At 38.3% G+C, this 21,841-nt stretch overlaps 1 protein-coding gene and 1 non-coding gene across 3 annotated transcripts; one reads left to right on the forward strand and one right to left on the reverse strand.

The window, feature by feature from the left end:
• The first annotated feature begins 14,031 nt into the window (after positions 1–14,031).
• Positions 14,032–14,135, forward strand: LOC148563498 (small nucleolar RNA R71). Its single transcript, XR_015885044.1, has one exon. It is a non-coding gene; the product is annotated as a small nucleolar RNA R71 (small nucleolar RNA).
• Positions 14,136–17,159: 3,024 nt separating this feature from the next.
• On the reverse strand, positions 17,160–19,499 carry LOC107640277 (homogentisate solanesyltransferase, chloroplastic-like). Of its 2 annotated transcripts, none has more exons than XM_088487570.1 (3): positions 19,094–19,499; positions 18,651–18,876; positions 17,160–17,812 (listed from the first exon to the last, which is right to left on the reverse strand). In XM_088487570.1, exons 1-3 carry the CDS (start codon positions 19,264–19,266, stop codon positions 17,798–17,800), a joined length of 414 nt encoding a protein of 137 aa, XP_088343696.1. In that variant the 5' UTR covers positions 19,267–19,499; the 3' UTR covers positions 17,160–17,797. The 2 variants fall into 2 exon arrangements, with proteins under 2 accessions (XP_088343696.1, XP_020978890.1); XM_021123231.2 differs by having other exon boundaries at positions 17,160–18,480.
• Positions 19,500–21,841: the final 2,342 nt, after the last annotated feature.

Below are 21,841 nucleotides of genomic sequence, written 5' to 3' on the forward strand. Positions count from 1 at the left end.
GAATGAAACAAGGTCCTCCATTAGAAATTTGGAGGCACAGGTGGGTCAGCTGAGTAAGAAGATTACTGAAACTCCTCCCAGTACTCTCCCAAGCAATACAGAAGAAAATCCCAAGAGAGAGTGCAAGGCCATAACAATGACCAACATGGCCGAACCTGGAGAGAGTGAGGAGGACGTGAGTCCTAGTGAGAAAAGCCTCATGGGACGTCCTCTGGACAGAAAGGAGTTTCCCTTTGAGGAACTAAAGGAATCTGAGGCTCATACAGAGACCATAGAGATTCCATTGAACTTCCTTCTACCTTTCATGAGCTTTGATGAATATTCTTCCTCTGAAGAGGATGAAGATACCATTGAAGAGCATGTTGCTAAATATCTAGGAGCAATCATGAAACTGAATGCCAAGTTATTTGGTACTGAGACTTGGGAGGATGAACTCCCATTGTTTACCAATGAACTGAGTGCATTAATGAGACAGACATTACCTCAGAAGAAACTAGATCCCGAAAAATTCTTCATATTTTGTACCATAGGCATCATGACCTTTGAAAAAGCTCTGTGTGACCTGGGGTCAGGGATAAACCTCATGCCACTCTCTGTAATGGAAAAACTGGGAATCTTTGAGGTACAAGCTATAAGAATCTCACTAGAGATGGCAGATAAATCCATGAAACAGGCTTATGGACTACTAGAGGAAGTGCTAGTGAAGGTTGAAGACCTTTACATCCCTGTTGATTTCATAATCCTAGACACTAGGAAGGATGAGGATGAATCCATCATCCTTGGCAGACCCTTCCTAGCCACAGCAAAAGCTGTGATTGATGTTGATAGAGGAGAGTTGGTCCTTCAGTTGAATGAGGACTACCTTGTATTCAAGACTCAATGTTTTCCTTCTGTAACCATAGAGAGGAAGCATGAGAAGCTTCTCTCAATACAGAGTCAAACAAAACCCCCACATTCAAACTCTAAGTTTGGTGTTGGGAGGCCACAACCAAACTCTAAGTTTGGTGTTGGGAGGCCACAACCAAACTCTAAGTTTAGTGTTGAGAGGCCCCAAACCTACTCTGATTATCTGTGAGGCTCCATGAGAGCTCATTGTCAAGCTATTGACATTAAAGAAGCGCTTGTTGGGAGGCAACCCAATGTTATTTAATTATATCTATTTATTTTCCATTGCTATTTTATGTTTTCTTTAGGTTGATGATCATATAAAGTCACAAAAATAACTGAAAAATCAAAAACAGAATCAAAAACAACATGAAAAATAGCTCACCCTGGAGGAAGAGCTTACTGGCGTTTAAACGCCAGTAAAAGTAGTAGAATGGGCGTTAAACTCCCAGTCTGGCACCATTTTGGGCGTTTAACGCCAAAAACAGGCACTAGACTGGCGTTTAACGCCAGAACAGAGCATCTACTTGGCATTTAACGCCAAAAATGGGAGAAAAGCTGGCGTTAAACGCCAGAAACAAGCACCAGATTGGCGTTTAACGCCAGGAGTGCACTCAAAGGGCGTTTTGCACGCCTAAAAGGAGCAGGGATGCTAAGTCCTTGACCCCTCAGGATCTGTGGACCCCACAAGATCCCCACCTATCCCACCTCTTCTTCTTTCCTCTTCACACCCTTTCATAACACTCTTCCTCAAATACCCCTCACCAATCACATCCATAACTCTTCCCCAAATACCCTTCACCATTCACATCCATCCACTTTTCCCTAAAAACCTCACCTACCTCCAAATTCAAAATCCTTTCCCTCCCAAAACCCAACCCTAATACACGAAACCTAACCCTTCCCCCATCCCTATAAACCCTCAACTCTACCTCATTTTCACACATTACAAATACTTCTTTCCCCCCTTGGCCGAATACACACTTCCCCTCTATCTCCTCCATTTTCTTCTTCTTCTACTATTTTCCTTCTTTTTTTGCTCGAGGGCGAGCAAACATTTTAAGTTTGGTGTGGTAAAAGTGTTGCTTTTTGTTTTTCCATAACCATTAATGGCACCTAAGGCCAGAGAAACCTCAAGAAAGAGGAAAGGGAAGGCAATTGCTTCCACCTCTGAGTCATGGGAGATGGAGAGATTCATCTCAAAGGTCCATCAAGACCACTTCTATGAAGTTGTGGTCAAGAAGAAGGTGATCCCTGAGGTCCCTTTCAAACTCAAAAGGAGTGAGTATCCAGAGATCCGACATGAGATTAGAAGAAGAGGATGGGAAGTTCTCTCCAATCCTATTCAACAAGTCGGAATCTTAATGGTTCAAGAGTTCTATGCAAACGCATGGATCACTAAGAACCATGATCAAAGTATGAACCCGAATCCAAAAAATTGGCTTACAATGGTTCGGGGAAAATACTTAGATTTCAGTCTGGAAAATGTAAGGTTGGCGTTTAACTTGCCAATGATGCAAGAAAATGCACGCCCCTACACTAGAAGGGTCAACTTTGATCAAAGGTTGGACCAAGTCCTCATAGACATATGTGAGGAAGGAGCTCAATGGAAAATTGACTCAAGAGGCAAGCCAGTTCAACTAAGAAGGCATGACCTCAAGCCAGTGGCTAGGGGATGGTTGGAGTTCATCCAACGCTCAATCATTCTCACTAGAAACCGGTCTGAAGTTACTATAGATCGGGCCATCATGATCCATAGTATCATGATTGGGAAGGAAGTGGAAGTTCATGAGATTATACCTCAAGAACTTTACAAGGTGGCTGACAAGTCCTCCATTTTGGCAAGGTTAGCCTTCCCTCACCTCATTTGTCACCTTTGCAATTCGGCTGGAATTGACATAGAGGGAGACATCCTCATTGAAGAGGACAAGCCCATCACTAAAAAGAGGATGGAGCAAACAAGAGAGCCCACTCATGGACCTCAATAAGAGCATGAGGAAATTCCTCATCATGAAATCCCTGAGATGCCTCAAGGGATGCACTTTCTTCCACAAAACTATTGGGAACAAATCAACACCTCCCTAGGAGAATTAAGTTCCAACATGGGACAACTAAGGGTGGAGCACCAAGAGCACTCCATCATTCTCCATGAGATTAGAGAAGATCAAAGAGCCATGAGGGAGGAGCAACAAAGGCAAGGAAGAGACATAGAGGAGCTCAAGAACACCATTGGTTCTTCAAGAGGAAGAAGACACCACCCTCACTAAGGTGGACCCGTTCCTTAATCTTCTTGTCTATTTAATTTTTCTGTTTTTTTTATTTTTGAGCCTTATGTTTTATTTATGTTCGTGTCTTTACTATACGATCATTAGTGTTTAAGTGTCTATGTCTTAAAGCTATGAATGTCCTATGAATCCATCACCTCTCTTAAATAAAAAAATGTTCTAAAAACAAAAGAACAAGAAGTACATGATTTCGAATTCATCCTTGAAATTAGTTTAATTATTTTGATGTGGTGACAATACTTTTTGTTTTCTGAATGAATGCTTGAACAGTGCATATTTTTGAATTTGTTGTTTATGAATCTTAAAATTGTTGGCTCTTGAAAGAATAATGAAAAAGGAGAAATGTTATTTGATAATCTAAAAAATCAAAAAATTGATTCTTGAAGCAAGAAAAAGCAGTGAAGAACAAAGCTTGCGAAAAAAAATATGGCGAAAATAAAAGAAAAAAAAAGAGAAAGAAAAAGCAAGCAGAAAAAGCCAAGAGCTCTTTAAACCAAAAGGCAAGGGCAAAAAGGATCCAAGGCTTTGAGCATTAATGGATAGGAGGGCCTAAAGAAATAAAATCATGGCCTAAGCGGCTAAACCAAGCTGTCCCTAACCATGTGCTTGTGGCGTGAAGGTGTCAAGTGAAAAGCTTGAGACTGAGGGGTTAAAGTCGTGATCCAAAGCAAAAAGAGTGTGCTTAAGAACCCTGGACACCTCTAATTGGGGACTCTAGCAAAGCTAAGTCACAATCTAAAAAAGGTTCACCCAGTTATGTGTCTGTGGCATTTATGTATCCGATGGTAATACTGGAAAACAAAGTGCTTAGGGCCACGGCCAAGACTCACAAAGTAGCTGTGTTCAAGAATCAACATACTGAACTAGGAGAATCAATAACACTATCTAAATTCTGAGTTCCTATAGATGCCAATCATTCTGAACTTCAAAGGATAAAGTGAGACGCCGAAACTATTCAGAGGCAAAAAGCTACTAGTCCCGCTCATCTAATTGGAGCTAAGTTTCATTGATATTTTGGAATTTATAGTATATTCTCTTATTTTTATCCTATTTGATTTTCAGTTGCTTGGGGACAAGCAACAATTTATGTTTGGTATTGTGCATAGTTTTTAGTATATTTTTATTAGTTTTTAAATAAAAATCACATTTCTGGACTTTACTATGAGTTTGTGTGTTTTTCTATGATTTCAGGTAATTTCTGGCTGAAATTGAGGGACTTGAGCAAAAATCTGATTCAGAGGCTGAAGAAGGACTGCATATGCTGTTGGATTCTGACCTCCCTGCACTCGAAATAGATTTTCTGGAGCTACAGAAACCCAATTGGCGCGCTCTCAATTGCGTTGGAAAGTAGACATCCAGGGCTTTCTAGAAATATATAATAGTCCATACTTTGCCCGAGTTTTGACGATGCAAACTGGCATTCAAACGCCAACTTCCTGCCCTATTCTGAAGTTAAACGCAAGAAACAGGTTGCAAATCAGAGTTAAATGCCAGAAACAGGCTACAACCTGGTGTTTAACTCCAAAAAGAGTCTCTACACATGAAAGCTCAATGCTCAGCCCAAGCACACACCAAGTGGGCCCGAAAGTGAATTTCTGCATCAATTACTTATTTTCTGTAACCCTTGCTACTAGTTTAGTATAAAAACTACTTTCAGTGATTTATTTCGAATCTTTGGATCATTTTTGAGACTATCTTTGTATCACTTTTGATCATTGATCACGTTTAGGGGGCTGGCCATTCGGCCATGCCTGGACCATTATCACTTATGTAATTTTCAACGGTGGAGTTTCTACACACCATAGATTAAGGTGTGGAGCTCTGCTGCTCCTCATGAATTAATGCAAAGTACTATTGTTTTTCTATTCAATTCAAGCTTATTCCTATTCTAAGATATTCGCTTGCACTTCAACATGATGAATATGATGATCCGTGACACTCATCACTATTCTCAACCTATGAACGCGTGCCTGACAACCACTTCCGTTCTACCTTAGATCGAGTGTGTATCTCTTAGCCTCCAGTCCGAAAGATCGGAGTCTTCGTGGTATAAGCTAGAATTATTGGCGGCCATTCCGGAGATTCGAAAAGTCTAAACCTTGTCTGTGGTATTCCGAGTAGGATCTGGGAAGGGATGACTGTGACGAACTTCAAACTCGCGAGTGTTGGGCGTAGTGACAGACGCAAAAGGATCAATGGATCCTATTCCAACATGATCGAGAACCGACAGATGATTAGCCGTGCGGTGACAGCGCATTTGGACCATTTTCACTGAGAGGATGGAAAGTAGCCATTGACAACAGTGATGCCCAATATACAACTTGCCATGGAAAATAGTATGAATGATTGAATGAAGGCAGTAGAAAATCAGAGATTCAGAAGGAGCAAAGCATCTCCATACGCTTATCTGAAATTCTCACCAATGAATTACATAAGTATCTCTATCTTATTTTATATTCTATTTATATTTTAATTATCAAATCTCCATAACCATTTGAATCTGCCTGACTGAGATTTACAAGATGACCATAGCTTGCTTCAGCCGACAATCTCCGTGGGATCGACCCTTACTCACGTAAGGTTTATTACTTGGACGACCCAGTGCACTTGCTGGTTAGTTGTGCGGAGTTGTGAAGAAGAATTCAGGTTATGAACGTGCGTACCAAGTTTTTGGCGTCGTTTCTGGGGAATGAACAATCACGATTTCGTGCACCAGTATGGCAGATCTCTCTGTAAATGTTAACAAGGGATACTCACAAGGGGGTATAGTTATGATACCTTTGAGACTTGTTTGAGCTATACTCATCCTTTTTCTTTGATTCTTTCTCTTTATCCCGAGTCTGGTAAGGAAGATTCTGTCTTGGAGCAAGTTCTCTTAGTCAGGCATTTTTCTCCATGTTGATGTACTTTTCTGCTCGCTCTTGTACCTCATACAAGGAGGTCGGATGTCGCTTTGATATGGATTGAGAGAATGGTCCTTCTTTGAGGCCATTAACTAGCCCAATTATCACTACTTCTGGAGGCAGAGTTTGGATCTCCAAGCAGGCTTTGTTGAATCTTTTCATATAAGCTCGAAGAGTTTCTCCAACCTCCTATTTGACCCCTAGAAGGCTTGAAGCGTGCTTGACTTTGTCTTTCTGGATTGAGAATCGAGTGAGAAACTTTCTTGCAAGATCGTCAAAGCAGGTTATGAACCTGGGTGGTAGACTATCTGTGACAGCTCAGACCATCCGCTAGCACAATATTGTCTGCTTTGGAACAAAAGGCCTCACGGTTTTGCCTTTGACGATAGGGATGATAGCCGAAGCCCCCCACACTTACTCGTCAAAACGCGTCATGCTAGGGAGAGGTATCCACACCCTTATAAGGCGTGCTTCGTTCCCCTCCCCAACCGATGTGGGACCTTACAATCCTCCCCAGACGGCTTTTTATAAGAAGTACTTTCCGGAATCTGCAAGGGAAGCAAAGGAGATGGAACTTATGTAGCTAAAGCAAGGTTCCTTGTCTGTGGCGGACTATACTAGCCGATTTGAGGAGCTCTGTAGGTTCTCTAGGGTGTGTTAGGGTGCCCCGGAGACCTACAAAAGCTGGAAATGCGTTAAGTATCAAAGGGGCTTGAAAGATAACATCATGACTGCTGTGGCTCCTTTGGAGATTCGGATCTTCTCCGATCTTCTCGGATCTTCTCCGATTTTTGAGCTTAATCTTTCATCGGGCTTCTAGAATATATTATTTCTTTCTATATACTATGTATAAGCCTTACAACTGTCGTAACCTTTGCTTTACGACGTGAGATAAGACTTAGGATAATTAGGGGTCTTACATCGGTTGGGGAGGGGAATGAAGCATACCTTATAAGGGTGTGGATACCTCTCCCTAGCATGACGCATTTTGACGAGTGAGTGTGGGGGGCTTCGGCTATCATCCCTATCATCAAAGGCAAAACCGTGAGGCCTTGTGTGCCAAAGTGGACAATATCGTGCTAGCGGGTGGTCTGGGTTATTACAGATGGTATCAGATCCAGAGCTCGGATCGATATGCCAGCGAGGGCGCTGGGCTCCTTTAGGGGGATAGATTGTAAGGTCCCACATCGGTTGGGGAGGAGAACGAAGCATGCCTTATAAGGGTATGGATACCTTTCCCTAGTATGACGTATTTTGACGAGCGAGTGTGGGGGGCTTCGGTTATCATCCCTATCGTCAAAGGCAAAACCGTGAGGCCTTGTGTGCCAAAGCAGACAATATCGTGCTAGCGGGTGGTCTGTGCTGTTTGGTGCGACCGAATTGCAACCAATCATTGCAACTCGAGTACAACTAACCAGCAAGTGCACTAGGTCGTCCAAGTAATACCTTACGTGAGTAAGGGTCGATCCTACGGAGATTGTCGGCTTGAAGCAAGCTATGGTTATCCTGTAAATCTTAGTCAGGTGGATTATAATGGTTATGAGTTTTTGTATTTAAAATGATAAATAAACATAAAATAGAAAAAAACTTATATATTTACTGGTATGAGTCTCAGTTAAGAGTTCAGAGATGCTTTGTTCTTCTGAATCTCTACTTTCTTACTGTCTTCGTCTCCAAACACGAATGGTCTCTTCCACGGCAAGCTGTATGTGATTAAACGCCTTTCGGTCGCCAATCTTCCTCTCAGTGAAAAATAATAGGCACGGGTTAACGTACGTCTAATCAGCAGGCGGTTCTCGCTGTATCGGAATAGAACAAATGGTCATTGTCTTTTGCACACTGTCACTGCGCCCAATACACGGGAGTTTGAAGCCCTTGCAGTCCATCATTTCCTTGATCCTACTTAGAATACCACAGACAAGATTTAGACCTTCCGGATCTCGGGATGCTGCATTCTGATTCTAGCCTCTACCACTTGGTCCCTAATCTCCCTCTTTTAACTGATCCGAGGTTTCTGGGAGTCAGCCTATCAAAAGTTAGGAATTAGGCACCCCAAGAGATATATAATCAAGCTGTCACCCATTGACTACGTTGAGCTCATGTAGACCGCTAGTGGTTGTCAGGCACGCGGATCTTGGTTAAGATAGCAACGAATGTCACAGGTGATTATCACGGGTCACCCCCTTCATTCTGACTTAACTAGATTAAGTACGAGAATATATCTTAGAATGGAATCAAGCGTGGTTTTAATGAAGAATGGTAGTAGTTGTATTAATTCATGAAACACAGCAGAGCTCCTCACCTTAATCTATGAGGTGTACAAACTCCACCGTTGAAAATACATAAATGAAACGTAAATTGGTGTTCCAAGGACTCGGCCAAGAGGCCGGCCAAAAGACTGGACACAAATACAATAGATAAATGTAGTATTTATACTAAACTAGTTACTAAGGATTACAGAAAATGAATAACTAAGGTAGATAATGCAGAAATCCACTTTCGGGGCCCACTTGGTGAGAGTTTGGGCTGAGATTTGAGTGCTTCCACGTGCATATGCCTTTACTGGAGTTAAACGCCAACTTTGGTGAAATTTTGGGCATTTAACGCTAGGTGAGGGTCCAGTTTGGGAGTTTTACGTCAGAAAAAGGTCTCTGGTGGGCGTTTTGAGGCCAGTGTTGGGCCATCAAATCTCAGGCAAAGTATAAACTATTATAGATTGATGGAAAGCTCAAGATGTTAGCTTCCCAAAACAATTGAGAGCGTGCCAATTGAGCTTCTATAGATCCAAAAAAATGCTTCTGAGTGCAGGAGGGTCAAAATCCAACAGCATCTGCAGTCCTTTCTCTGTCTCTGAATTAGACTTTTGCTCAGATCCCTCAATTTCAGCCAGAAAATACCTGAAATTACAAAAATATACACAAACTCAAAGTAGAATCCATAAATGTGATTTTTGCATAAAAACTAATAAAAATATAATAAAAATTAAACAAAACATACTAAAAACTATATAAAAATATTGCTAAAAAGCGTATAAAATATCCGCTCATCAGAACACTAAACTTAAACTGTTTCTTGTCTCCAAGCAACCAAAAAAAACAAAGTAGGATAAAAAGAAGATAAATATACAATAAATTTCAAATTATCAATGAAGCTCAGCTTCAATTAGATCACCGGGACTAGTAGCTTTTTGCCTCTGAATAGTTTTGGCATCTCACTATCCATTGGAGTTCAGAAATGTTAGCATCTTTAGGAACTCAGAAATACAGATAATATTATTGATTTTCCTAGTTAACTTCTTTTTAATTTCTTGAACACAACTACTTTATGAGTCTTGGTCGTGACCCTTAGCATTTTGTTTTCCAGTATTACCATTGGATACATAAATGCCACGGACACTTAACTAGGTGAACCTTTTCAGATTGTGACTCAATTTTGCTAAAGTCCCCAGTTAGAGGTGCCCAGAGTTCTTAAACACACTCTTTTTGCTTTGGATCATGACTTTTACCGCTTAGTCTCAAGCTTTTCACTTGAACCTTCACGACACAAGCACATGGTTAGGGACAGCTTGATTGAGCCGCTTAGGCCAGGATTTTTTTTCCTTTGAGCCCTCCTATCTATTAATGCTCAAAGCCTTGGATCCTTTTACCCTTGCCTTTTAGTTTAAAGGGTTATTGGCTTTTTGCTCTTGCCTTTTGGTTTAAAGAGCTATTGGCTTTTTCTGCTTGCTTTTTATTATTATTATTATTATTATTATTATTATTATTATTATTATTATTATTATTTGTAAGATTTTTTTTATTTTATTACTTTTTACTGCTTTTTCTTGCTTCAAGAATTAATTTTATGATTTTTCATATTACCAATAACATGTCTCCTTTTTCATTATTCTTTCAAGAGCCAACTTTCTTAATTCCAACTTCAAACATGCACTGTTTAATCATATATTCAGAGAAAAAAGTGTTGCCACCACATCAAAATAATGGAACTATTCTTAAGATAGAATTCGAAATTCATGTATTTCTTTTCTTTTTCAAATAAAATTTTTCATTTAAGTAAGGTGAGATATTCATAGAATCATTTATAGCCTTAATACATAGACACTAAACACTAATGATCATGTAATAAAGATAAGACTCAGACAGAAAATAAAACATAAAAACAGACAAATAACAATAAAACAAGGAAAGTAAGGAATGGGTCCACCTTAGTGACGGCGGCTACTTCTTCCTCTTGATGATCCTACGGAGTGCTTGAGCTCCTCTATGTCTCTTCCTTGCCTTTGTTGCTCCTCCCTCATGGATTTTTGATCCTCTCTGATTTCATGGAGGATGATGGAGTGCTCTTGGTGCTCCATCCTTAGTTGCTCCATGTTGGAACTCAATTCTCCTAGAGAAGTATTGAGTTGCTCCCAATAGTTTTGTGGAGGAAAGTGCATCCTTTGAGGCATCTCAGGGATTTCTTGATGAGGAATTTCCTCATGATCTTGTTGAGGTCCGTGTGCCGGCTCTCTAGTTTGCTCCATCCTCTTTCTAATGATGGGCTTGTCCTCTTCTATGAGGATATCTTCCTCTATGATAATTCCAGCTGAATTGCATAGGTGATAAATGAGATGTGAAAAGGCTAATCTTGCCAAAGTGGAGGACTTGTCCGCCATCTTGTACAGCTCTAGAGGAATTATCTCATGAGCTTCCACTTCCTCCCCAAGCATGATACAGTGGATCATGATGGCTCGGTCCACAGTTACTTCGGACCGGTTGCTAGTAGGAATGATAGAATGTTGGATAAACTCCAACGATCCTCTAGCTATGGGCTTAAGATCAGGCCTTCTCAGTTGGACAGGCTTGCCTCTAGAATCTCTCTTTCACTGTGCTCCTTCCACACAAATGTCCGTAAGGATTTGGTCCAACCTCTGATCGAAGTTGACCCTTCTAGTGAAAGGGTGTGAATCTCCTTGCATCATTGCCAAGTTGAGTGCCAACCTCAGAGTTTCCGGACTAAAATCCAAGATTCTCCCTCGGACCATGGTATGCCAATTTCTTGGATTTGGATTCACACTTTGATCATGATTCTTGGTGACCCATGCATTGGCATAGAACTCTTGTACCATTAAGATTCTGACTTGTTGGATAGAGTTGGCTAGAACTTCCCAACCTCTTCTCCGAATCTCACATCGAGTCTCTGGATACTCATTTCTTTTAAGCATAAAAGGGACCTCGGAGATCATCTTTTTCTTTTCCACAACTTCATAGAAGTGGTTTTGATGGACTTTTGTGATGAATCTCTCCATCTCCCATGACTCAGAGGTGGAAGCAATTGCCTTCCCTTTCCTCTTTCTAGAGGTTTCTCTGGCTTTGGGTGCCATTAGTGGTAATGAAAAACAAAAAACAGAGCTTTGTTCCACACCAAACTTAAAAGGTTTGCTCGTCCTCGAGCAAAATAAGAAAGAATGGAGTAGAAGAAGAAAGAAATAGAAGAGATAGAGGGTGTAGAGGTTTCAGCCAAGGGGGTTATAGTGTATGTGTTGGGTGGAAATGAAGGTGGATATGAGAGGTATATATAGAGGTAGGGTAGAGAGGGGTTTCGTGTGAATGGGTTGGGTTTGGGAGGGAAATAGTTTTATAATTGAATGGGTGGGGGTTGGTGGGTTGTATGATGTTTTTTGGAAGAGAAATAGAGGTGATTGGGTGAGGGTATTTGGAGAAGAGTGTATAGAAAAGTGTGAAAAGGAGAGAGAATGAGGTGGGGTAGGTAGGAATTCTGTGGAGCCCACAGATCCTGAGGGGTCAAGGATTTCGAATCCCTGCTCCTCATGGGCGTTTAAACGCCCAAATGTATGCCATTACTGGCATTTAATGCCAGTAATGCTGCCCTTTCTGGCGTTAAACGCCAGCCTGATGCTTCTTTCTGGCATTTAACACCTGTCTTCTTGCCAATTCTGGCGTTAAACGCCAGTCTGTTTGCCTTTCTGGCATTAAACGCCAATCTGTTAGCCTTTTCTGGCATTAAACGCCAATCTGTTAGCCATTTCTGGTATTAAACGCCAGAATGGATGCCTCCATGGGGTTTAACGCCCATCCTGATGCCATTACTAGCGTTTAACGCTAGCTTTGGTCTTACTACAGGGTGTTCTATTTTTATTCTGTTTTATTTATGCAACTATTTTTTTCTGCTTCACATGATCATAAACCTAAAGAAAACATAAAATAACAATAGAAAATAAAATGAAAATGAAAATAAACATAGTTAAATAAAATTGGGTTGTCTCACAATAAGCGCTTCTTTAGTGTCAATAGCTTGACAGTGAATCTCTTAAAGAGCTTCACAGGGGCTCAGAGCTTGATGCTGGCCTCCCAACACCAAACTTAGAGTTTGTGTGGGGGTTTTACTGTGCTCTGTGCTGGGATAAGTGATTGAAGCATTATATGCTTCTTATCCATGGATGCAGGGGAAGATCTTTGAACTTTAAACACAAGGTAGTCCTCATTAACATGAAGGACTAATTCTCCTCTATCCACATCAATCACAACTCTTGTTGTAGCTAGGAAGGGTCTTCCAAGGATGATGGATTCATCCTCATCCTCCCCAGTGTCTAGGATTATGAAGTCAGCAGGGATGTATAGGCCTTCAACCTTCACTAAGACATCCTCTACTAGTCCATAAGCCTTTTTTTATTGACTTGTCTACCATCTCTAGTGAGATTTTTGCAGTTTGCACCTCAAAAATTCCCAGTTTCTCCATTACAGAGAGTGGCATGAGGTTTATGCTTGACCCAAGGTCACACAAAGCCTTCTCAAAGGTCATGGTGCCTATGGTGCAAGGAATTAAGAAGCATCCGGGATCCGGCTTCTTCTGAGGTAATTTCTGCTAAACCAAGGCATTTAGTTCCTTGGTGAGCAATGGAGATTCTTCCTCCAAGGTCTCAATACTAAATAACTTGGCATTCAGCTTCATGATTGCTCCTAGGTACCGAGCAACTTGCTCTTCAACAATATCCTCTTCCTCATCAGAGGAAGAGTATTCATCAGAGCTCATGAATTGCAATAATGCATTCAAGGGAATCTCTATGGTCTCTATATGAGTCTCAGATTTCTTTGGTTCCTCAATAGGGAACTCCTCAGTGGCTATTGAACGTCCAGTCTCTTCTTTCTCACTGGAGTTCAATGCCTTTTCTCCCTCTCCAGATTCGGCCATCACTGTTCTATTTATGGCCTTGTACTCTCTTTTTGTATTCTCTTCTGTATTGCTTGGGTATTAGGAGGGGTTTCAGGTATTCTTTTACTCAACTGACCAACTTGTGCCTCCAGATTTCTGATGGAGGACCTTGTCTCAGTCATAAAACTGTGAGTGGTCTTAGATAGATCAGAGACTATAGTTGCTAAGTTAGAGAGGCTCTGCCTAGAAGTTTCTGTCTGTTGCTGAGAAGATGATGGAAATGGTTTGCTATTGCCAAACTGATTTCTTCCACCTTGATTATTATTGAAGCCTTGCTGAGGCTTCTGCTGATCCTTCCATGAGAAATTAGGATAATTTCTCCATGATGGATTATATGTGTTTCCATAGGATTCTCCCATTAATTCACCTCTTCCATCTCAGGATTTTCAGGATCATAAGCTTCTCCTTCATAGGAGGCTTCCTTAGCACTGCCAGATGCAGCTTACATTCCAGTCAGATTCTGAGAAATCATATTGACTTGTTGAGTCAATATCTTATTCTGGGCTAATATGGCATTCAGATTGTCAACCTCTAGAACTCCTTTCTTCTGAGTCATCCCATTATTCACAGGATTTCTTTCAGAAGTATACATGAACTAGTTATTTGAAACCATTTCAAAGAGTTCTTGAGCTTCTGCAGGTATTTTCTTCAGATGAAGAGATCCATCAGCAGAGTAGTCCAATGACATCTTGGACAGTTCAGACAGACCATCATAGAACACACCTATGATGCTCCATTCTGAAAGCATGTCAGAAGGACATCTTCTGGTCAATTGTTTGTATCTTTCCCAAGCTTCATAGAGGGATTCACCTTTCTTCTGTCTAAAGGTTTGAACTTCCACTCGGAGCTTGCTCATCTTTTGAGGTGGAAAGAACTTGGCCAAGAAAGCATTGACCAACTTTTCCCAAGAGTCTAGGCTTTTTCTAGGTTGAGAGTCCAACATATCCTAGCTCTGTCTCTTACATCAAAGGAGAAAAGCATAAGTCTGTAGACCTCGGGATCAACCCCATTGGTCTTAACAGTATCACAAATTTGCAAGAACTCAGATAAGAACTTATACGGATCTTACAATGGAAGTCCATGAAACTTGCAATTCTGTTGCATTAGAGAAACTAATTGACGCTTGAGCTCAAAGTTGTTTGCTCCAATGGCAGGAATAGAGATGCTTCTTCCATAGAAGTTGGAAGTTGGTGTAGTAAAGTCACCAAGAACCTTCCTTGCATCTCCACCATTGTTGTTTGGTTCGGCTGCCATGTCTATATTCTTTGCTTCTTTTTCAAAAATTTTTGTAAGGTCCTCTCCGGTAGTGTTGTGTTCGAGCTTCTCTTAGCTTCCTCCTTAGAATCCTTTCAGGTTTAGGATCAGCTTCAACAAGAACGTCTTTATCCTTGTTCCTACTCATAAACAAAAAAGAAAGAGAACAAGAAAAGAAGAGGAATTCTCTATGTCACAGTATAGAGATTCCTTTATGTGAGTAGAAGAATAGAAGAAGAATGAGAATAGAGAAAGAAGAAGAGTAATTCGAACAGAGAGGAGAGAGGTTCGAATTAATAAGAAGAAGAGAGGTGTTAGTAATTAAATAAAATAAAAGAAATAAGAAGAGAGAAGGGAGAGAGTATTCAAATTTTAAAAGAGAAGAAAAGGAAAATATTTTTATTTTTATTTTATTTATTTAGTTAGAATTCAAAAATAAGAAAAGAAATAGAAAAAAATTAAAAACTAAGATAATTAATTAATTGAAAAGATTTTTGAAAAATAGTTAGTTGGTTTTCGAAAATGTGAAGGAGAAAAGTAATTAGGAGGTTTTGAAAAAGATAAAAGAAATATTAAACTTTTAAAGTCAAAACAAACTAAACAAGTAATTAATTATGAAAGATTTGAAAATGAATTTAAAAGATATGAAGATAGAAAAGATTTTAAAATTAAATTTTGAAAAAGATATTATTTGAATTTCAATTTGAAAAAGAAATTAAAAAGATTTAATTTTTGAAATTAAAGTTATGACTTGGCTAACAAGAAAGCAAAAGATATGATTCTAGAATTTAAAGATTGAAACTTTCTTAACAAGAAAATAACAAACTTGAAATTTTTGAATCAAAATAATAATTGTTAGTAAATAATTCAAAAATATGAAATAAAGATAAGAAAAAGATTTTGAAAAAAATTTAAGAAAAATTTTGAAAATAATAAGAAAAATAAAAAGAAAGATTTGATTTTGAAAAAGATTTGAAAAGATAAATAATTTTAAAATTAAAATTTTTGACTTAACTAAAAAAAAGATATGATTTTGAAAATTTTTGACTAATTTAATGTAAGATTTCGAAAATGCATGAAAAAATAAAAGAAAATATTTTTTTGATTTTTTTGAATTAATGAGGAGAGAAAAAACAACTAAATGATACAAGACTTAAAAATTTTGGATCAAAACAAAGAAAAAGACCAAGAACATTTTGAATGTTAAGATTAACACCAAAAATACTTTAAAGATCAAGATGAACATCAAGAACAAATTTTTGAAAATTTTTAAGAAAAGAAAGACACAAAGGACACTAAACTTAAAAATTTTTGAATTTTTGACACTTAACTTTCGAAAATGCACAAGAAAAAAACAAAAGACACAAAAATTGAAAAATTAAAGATCAAACAAAGAAAATAAGCAAGAACAACTTAAAGACCAAGAAAGAACACCATGCATATTTCGAAAATTTAAAGAACATAAAGAACATACAATTGACACCAAACTTAAAAATTGACACTAGACTCAAACAAAAGACACAAAATTTTTTGGTTTTTATATATTTATTAAATTTTTTTCGAAAAAAAAAATTTTTAGAAAGAGAAAATAAAGAATTCGAAACTTTAACAAGAACAAGAACAAAAGACTTAAAGAAAAATTAAAGATTGATAAAGAAAAGAAAAATTTTTGAAAGATTTTTGAAAACTTTTTTGAAAAGAAAAGAAAGACTCAAACAAAAAGAAAATTATCTAATCTAAACAACAAGATAAACCGTCAGTTGTCCAACCATTGCAACTCGAGTACAACTAACCAGCAAGTGCACTGGGTCGTCCAAGTAATACCTTACGTGAGTAAGGGTCGATCCCACAGAGATTGTCGACTTAAAGCAAGCTATGGTTATCCTGTAAATCTTAGTCAGGCGGATTATAATGGTTATGAGTTTTTGTATTTAAAAGATAAATAAACATAAAATAGAAAATACTTATATATTTACTGGTATGAGTCTCAGTTAAGAGTTCAGAGATGCTTTGTTCTTCTAAATCTCTACTTTCTTATTGTCTTCGTCTCCAAACACGAATGGTCACTTCCACGGCAAGCTGTATGTGATTAAACGCCTTGCGGTTGCTAATCTTCCTCTCAGTGAAAAATAACAGGCATGGGTTAACGTACGTCTAATCAGCAGGAGGTTCTCGCTGTATCAGAATAGAACAAATGGTCATTGTCTTTTGCACACTGTCACTACTCCCAATACACGGGAGTTTGAAGCCCTTGCAGTCCATTCTTTCCTTGATCCTACTCAGAATACCACAGACAAAATTTAGACCTTCCGAATCTCGGGATGCTGCATTCTGATTCTAGCCTCTACCATTTGGTCCCTAATCTCCCTCTTTTGATTGATCCGATGTTCCTGGGAGTCAGCCTATCAAAAGTTAGGAATTAGGCGCCCTAAGAGATATATAATCAAGCTGTCGCCCAATGACTATGTTGAGCTCATATAGACCGCTAGTGCTTGTCAGGCACGCGGATCTTGGTTAAGATAGCAACGAAGGTCACAGGTGATTGTCACGGATCACCCCCTTCATTCTGACTTAACTGGATTAAGTACGAGAATATATCTTGGAATGGAATCAAACGTGGTTTGAATGAAGAACAGTAGTAGTTGTATTAATTCATGAAACACAGCAGAGCTCCTCACCTTAATCTATGAGGTGTACAAACTCCACCGTTGAAAATACATAAGTGAAACGTAAATTGGTGTTCCAAGGACTTGGCCAAGAGGCCGGCCAAAAGACTGGACACGAATACAATAGATAAATATAGTATTTATACTAAACTAGTTACTAAGAATTACAGAAAATGAATAACTAAGGTAGATAGTGCAGAAATCCACTTTCGAGGCCCACTTGGTGAGGGTTTGGACTGAGCTTTGAGTGCTTCCACGTGCATATGCCTTCAATGGAGTTAAATGCCAACTTTGATGCCATTTTGGGCGTTTAACGCCAGGTGAGAGTCCAGTTTGGGCATTTTATGCCAGAAAAGGGTCTCTAGTGGGCGTTTTGACGCCAGTTTTGGGCCATCAAATCTCGAAAAAAGTATGGACTATTAAATATTGCTAGAAAGCCCAAGATGTTAGCTTTCGAACGCAATTAAGAGCGCGCTAATTGGGTTTCTGTAGCTTCAGAAAAACGCTTCTAAGTGCAGGAGGGTCAGAATCCAACAGTATCTACAGTCCTTTCTCTGTCTCTGAATCATACTTTTACTCAGATCCCTCAATTTCAGCCAGAAAATACCTGAAATTACAGAAAAATACACAAACTCAAAGTAGAATCCAGAAATGTGATTTTTGCATAAAAACTAATAAAAATATAATAAAAAGTAAACAAAACATACTAAAAACTATATAAAAACAATGCCAAAAAACTTATAAAATATCTGCTCATCACTGTTACAGATGGTATCAGAGCCGGAGCCCAGATTGATATGCCAGCGAGGGCGCTAGGCTCCTTTAGGGGGGTGGATTGTAAGGTCCCGCATCGGTTTGGGAGGGGAACGAAGCATGCCTTATAAGGGTATGGATACCTCTCCCTAGCATGACGCGTTTTGACGAGTGAGTGTGAGGGGCTTTAGCTATCATCCCTATCGTCAAAGACAAAACTGTGAAGTCTTGTGTGCCAAAGCGGACAATATCGTGTTAGCGGGTGGTCTGGGCTGTTACATTCCTACTTTTCAAGCAAAGTTCATTGGCCAAGTCATGTAATCATAGAATTAGACAAATTAATATTTAGGATCGACTTCGTGGAGGTATTGTTGGCACAACATGTTCCTATGAACCTGGTTCTTTACCTTAACCAGCTACAAATATGAAGCAATAGAAAAACACAACCCTCCACTCAAATGCAAGTCCAAGGGCAGCTCTAGTGGCATAGTACACGCCAAAGTTAAGTAGAAAACCTCGGACCTGCACAAGCCTCTTCTGTCAACGCTCAACCATAATAGATGCTTCAAATTCAAATAACCATTGAGTTGCTCAAAAGAATCTTGAAAGTAATCATATGAAGTAACTATTTAGTTGAACTTTAAGTACTGTTAGCTCGGCCTAGATAGGGAGAATAGGAGGGTAAACCATACCGTGGCAATAATAAGAAATGCTGCAATAGGAAAACGTTTCATTCTTAATGGAGGAACGGAATGGATGGTGCCGAGAAAAAGGCCAAGCTTGTAAAGTGAAAATATAAAGGGCCCAAAGTTCAATCCAACAATCAACAAGCCAGCAGCAGCAAAAAATGCAACTAATAGCCATGCAGATTGGACTGAAAGATCTCCAATAGCTATAGGTAAATAAGGTTTGTTTACCCTGAAAATGAATATAAAGCTACTTAGATAAATGGTCCAATATACATTTACTTAGGTTGAGCTTTAACCAACAACAGAAACAACTTCAGATCCAAGAATGCGAAAATGACAGTTACATAAGACACAAATTCAAATATATAGGAACTCAGCAAGCAAGCTATGGGAAAAGGCAGAGGAAGTCAGTTTCACGGAGAATTTTATAAATGATTACATCATACTTGTCAATGCTAATGTCATAGATTTGATTGATTCCAACTATATAACCATTCCCACAAATCAGGGCAAAAAGACCAGAGAATGCTTTGAACAGAAGGGACCACTTTATCAGATTTGAGTTTTCAATCAATGCTCTTGCCACCAAAGCACTATAAACCGAACGAGTAACTAGCATTCAGTACAGTAAACTTTCCGAGAGAAAAATAACTGCATTGCTTATTGCAGGCATATGGTAAAGTTAATCAGAAAGAACCTAGTGATGTGTCGTGTATAGTAGGGGTGTGCATAGGCCGGGTGAAACCGGGTTTGATGTGACCCAGACCCGACCCGAAATATATACCGGGTCTATTTATTAGACTTGAACCCGGCCTTAGACTCGATGAAACCTATACACTTTCGGACCACGATTATACCGGGTAAAAACTGGGTGAAAACCAGGCCGTTAACACTACATTACCTTGATACCTTCTTATAAGCTAGCATGTGAAAATATCCAAATTTCCAAGACTCCAACCATTATTTGACATGGTAAAATTCACTTAGAAAAATATAACAAGAACCAACTCTTCTCTAAAATTAAAGCATAATCATAATCAATACTAATATTGTCTAATAACAACAAATATTTAAATCAATATAAATAACACAATATTATACATTAGTCTAAAATCTTATGCATTTTAAACATAAAATATTAACTTATAGTCTTATAATAACTAATAACACAAAATATTAAGTTTTACAATACTTAAATTCTACATAAGAATAGCCGTCATCCATCACTAATAACACAAAATATTAATTGTGTATGATGACCGGGCCACCGGACCGACTTCGGGTGACCCGAGTCATGGCCCGGACCCGACCCAAAATAATGACCGGGTCTATTTTTGAGACTTTTACCCCTAGACCCGGTGAAATCACACCAAAATAAATTTTTCATGCAAACCTTTATGTTATCAATCGTGAACAATGCTATAATTTTATATATTTAGTTAACTAAACATCATATTGTCCATGTCTTTATCTATATGTGGGATACAGGAGTCAATAAAACAAAGTTTCCAGTCCTAGTTACACTATTCAATGAAAATAACAGGTTCAACTTGCACATTCACTAAATTCCATAAGGAGCTATTAATTGTGATGGTTCTAGAAGTTAATTTTGATAATTGGATCTTACATAAATGGTCAAAATTAAAGCATTGCATGACTATTTTAAGTAACCATATGACCTATAAATAACTCATCATTGTGCATAGTTATATTATATGGCCAATATTTGCTCCTTCCCACCCATATATAAATATAATTGGGTCGGTATTGTAAAATCAATCCCAGCCGCTGATTTCAATACAATCAAAGTGATAGAATATCATGAACACCATGGAGTTAAACAAATTAAAGGAAACAAAGCTCATGATATTTTAGTACATGCAAATTTCCCAGGTGATTCTCAATTTGCCACTGATTAATTACCAACAATAGCAAAAATTGAATATCCCAGACTAAAACAAACAAGGTAGCATGCAGATAGAGGAAGCAAAATCGGCATATGAAGGGGAAAAGAAATACACACCGTGATGGAAGTGGGTCTATTCGAGAGTCTTCTATCATGATATCGTAGAGTTGAATGGTTGTTTCTGGAAAATTTTAAGCACAAAGTAGAAGCCTTTGGAGCAAACTTGGTGGTGGGTGTTTTGATGGAGTAGGAGGAGTTGCAATTGGAGGTGGCAATTGAGGGATGAGCACGAAGTGAAGTTGATTGAAATGTTGAGAGCTTCATGGGGAGCTGAGTATGGCAAAGCATAACACTTTTGCAATCACAGATACAATGGGTCACCATCTAGTCAAGCCACCACCTAATCAACATCAATCCAGATAGCTTATTGGAAGAAAGAAAGTTTTATCATTGCATTTTTTGGATTTGTGCATTGTGTACTTCAAGTAAAAGAAATGATATAGAGATTTGTGGCACCATCAACCAATCTCTTTTTTAAAAATAAATAAATAAATAAAAGAATAATATATTTTCTTCATCATTTTAAATATCTAATAATGCTTAAATAAAAAAAATTTCTTTATCATTCTTTTTATATATTTTCAAGATAATAAAGATATTAGATTTTTACCTTGTTTAGAAGTTAAGAGAACTAAGAAAAATAGTAATAAATTCAACATAAACTAAAATCACTTTAAATTATATTTAGAAAAATATTGTTTTGTACATTGTTAACCACTAAACAACATCTATCTATACATTTGGGACATTATACTTGCCTTTTCTTTAAGAATTGAGTTAAAATTACCCCTAAAGACACTTTAAGAAGAGAATAATAAAAAATTATAAAGTTTTATGTTTCTAATGCATTGCAAATATGAAATATTTAATTTTAATAAAAGTTAAATTAATGACTAAGATAATTTAAATTACCTATGCAACCAATGATTAATGATATAAATCATACAAGGATTTTAAAATTGGACAGAACGTTGAACCGGTCATGCTACCGAATCAGGGATATAGAAGTCCAACCATTTTATCTAGAATACATATATACATAGACTTACATTATATATATATATATATACACCAGATGGCCCGAAGCGGATCAAGGAGGGAAAGGGAGAAGAAGGTAACTGGTAAAAGAAAATGTAAGATATATGAATGCAGATGCAAAAACAAGTAAATAAATATGGAGTTAGATGCGGCGGTAGTCCGCACGCATATGGAAGTTAGTATGAAGTTA

The sequence above is a fragment of the Arachis ipaensis genome, chromosome B5 (assembly GCF_059453495.1).
Source record: "Arachis ipaensis isolate K30076 ecotype BB chromosome B5, ASM5945349v1, whole genome shotgun sequence".
Lineage (NCBI taxonomy): Eukaryota > Viridiplantae > Streptophyta > Magnoliopsida > Fabales > Fabaceae > Arachis > Arachis ipaensis.

Bases quoted from the DNA above. Each gene is read 5' to 3' on its own strand.
- LOC107640277 (XM_021123231.2), bottom strand. From the start codon at position 19,266: ATGCTAGTTACTCGTTCGGTTTATAGTGCTTTGGTGGCAAGAGCATTG. The intron at 18,877-19,093 runs GTATGATGTAAT...ATTCATTTTCAG, and splicing joins TATGACATTAGCATTGACAA to GGTAAACAAACCTTATTTAC. The intron at 18,481-18,650 runs GTATGGTTTACC...AGGCTTGTGCAG, and splicing joins CATTTCTTATTATTGCCACG to GTCCGAGGTTTTCTACTTAA.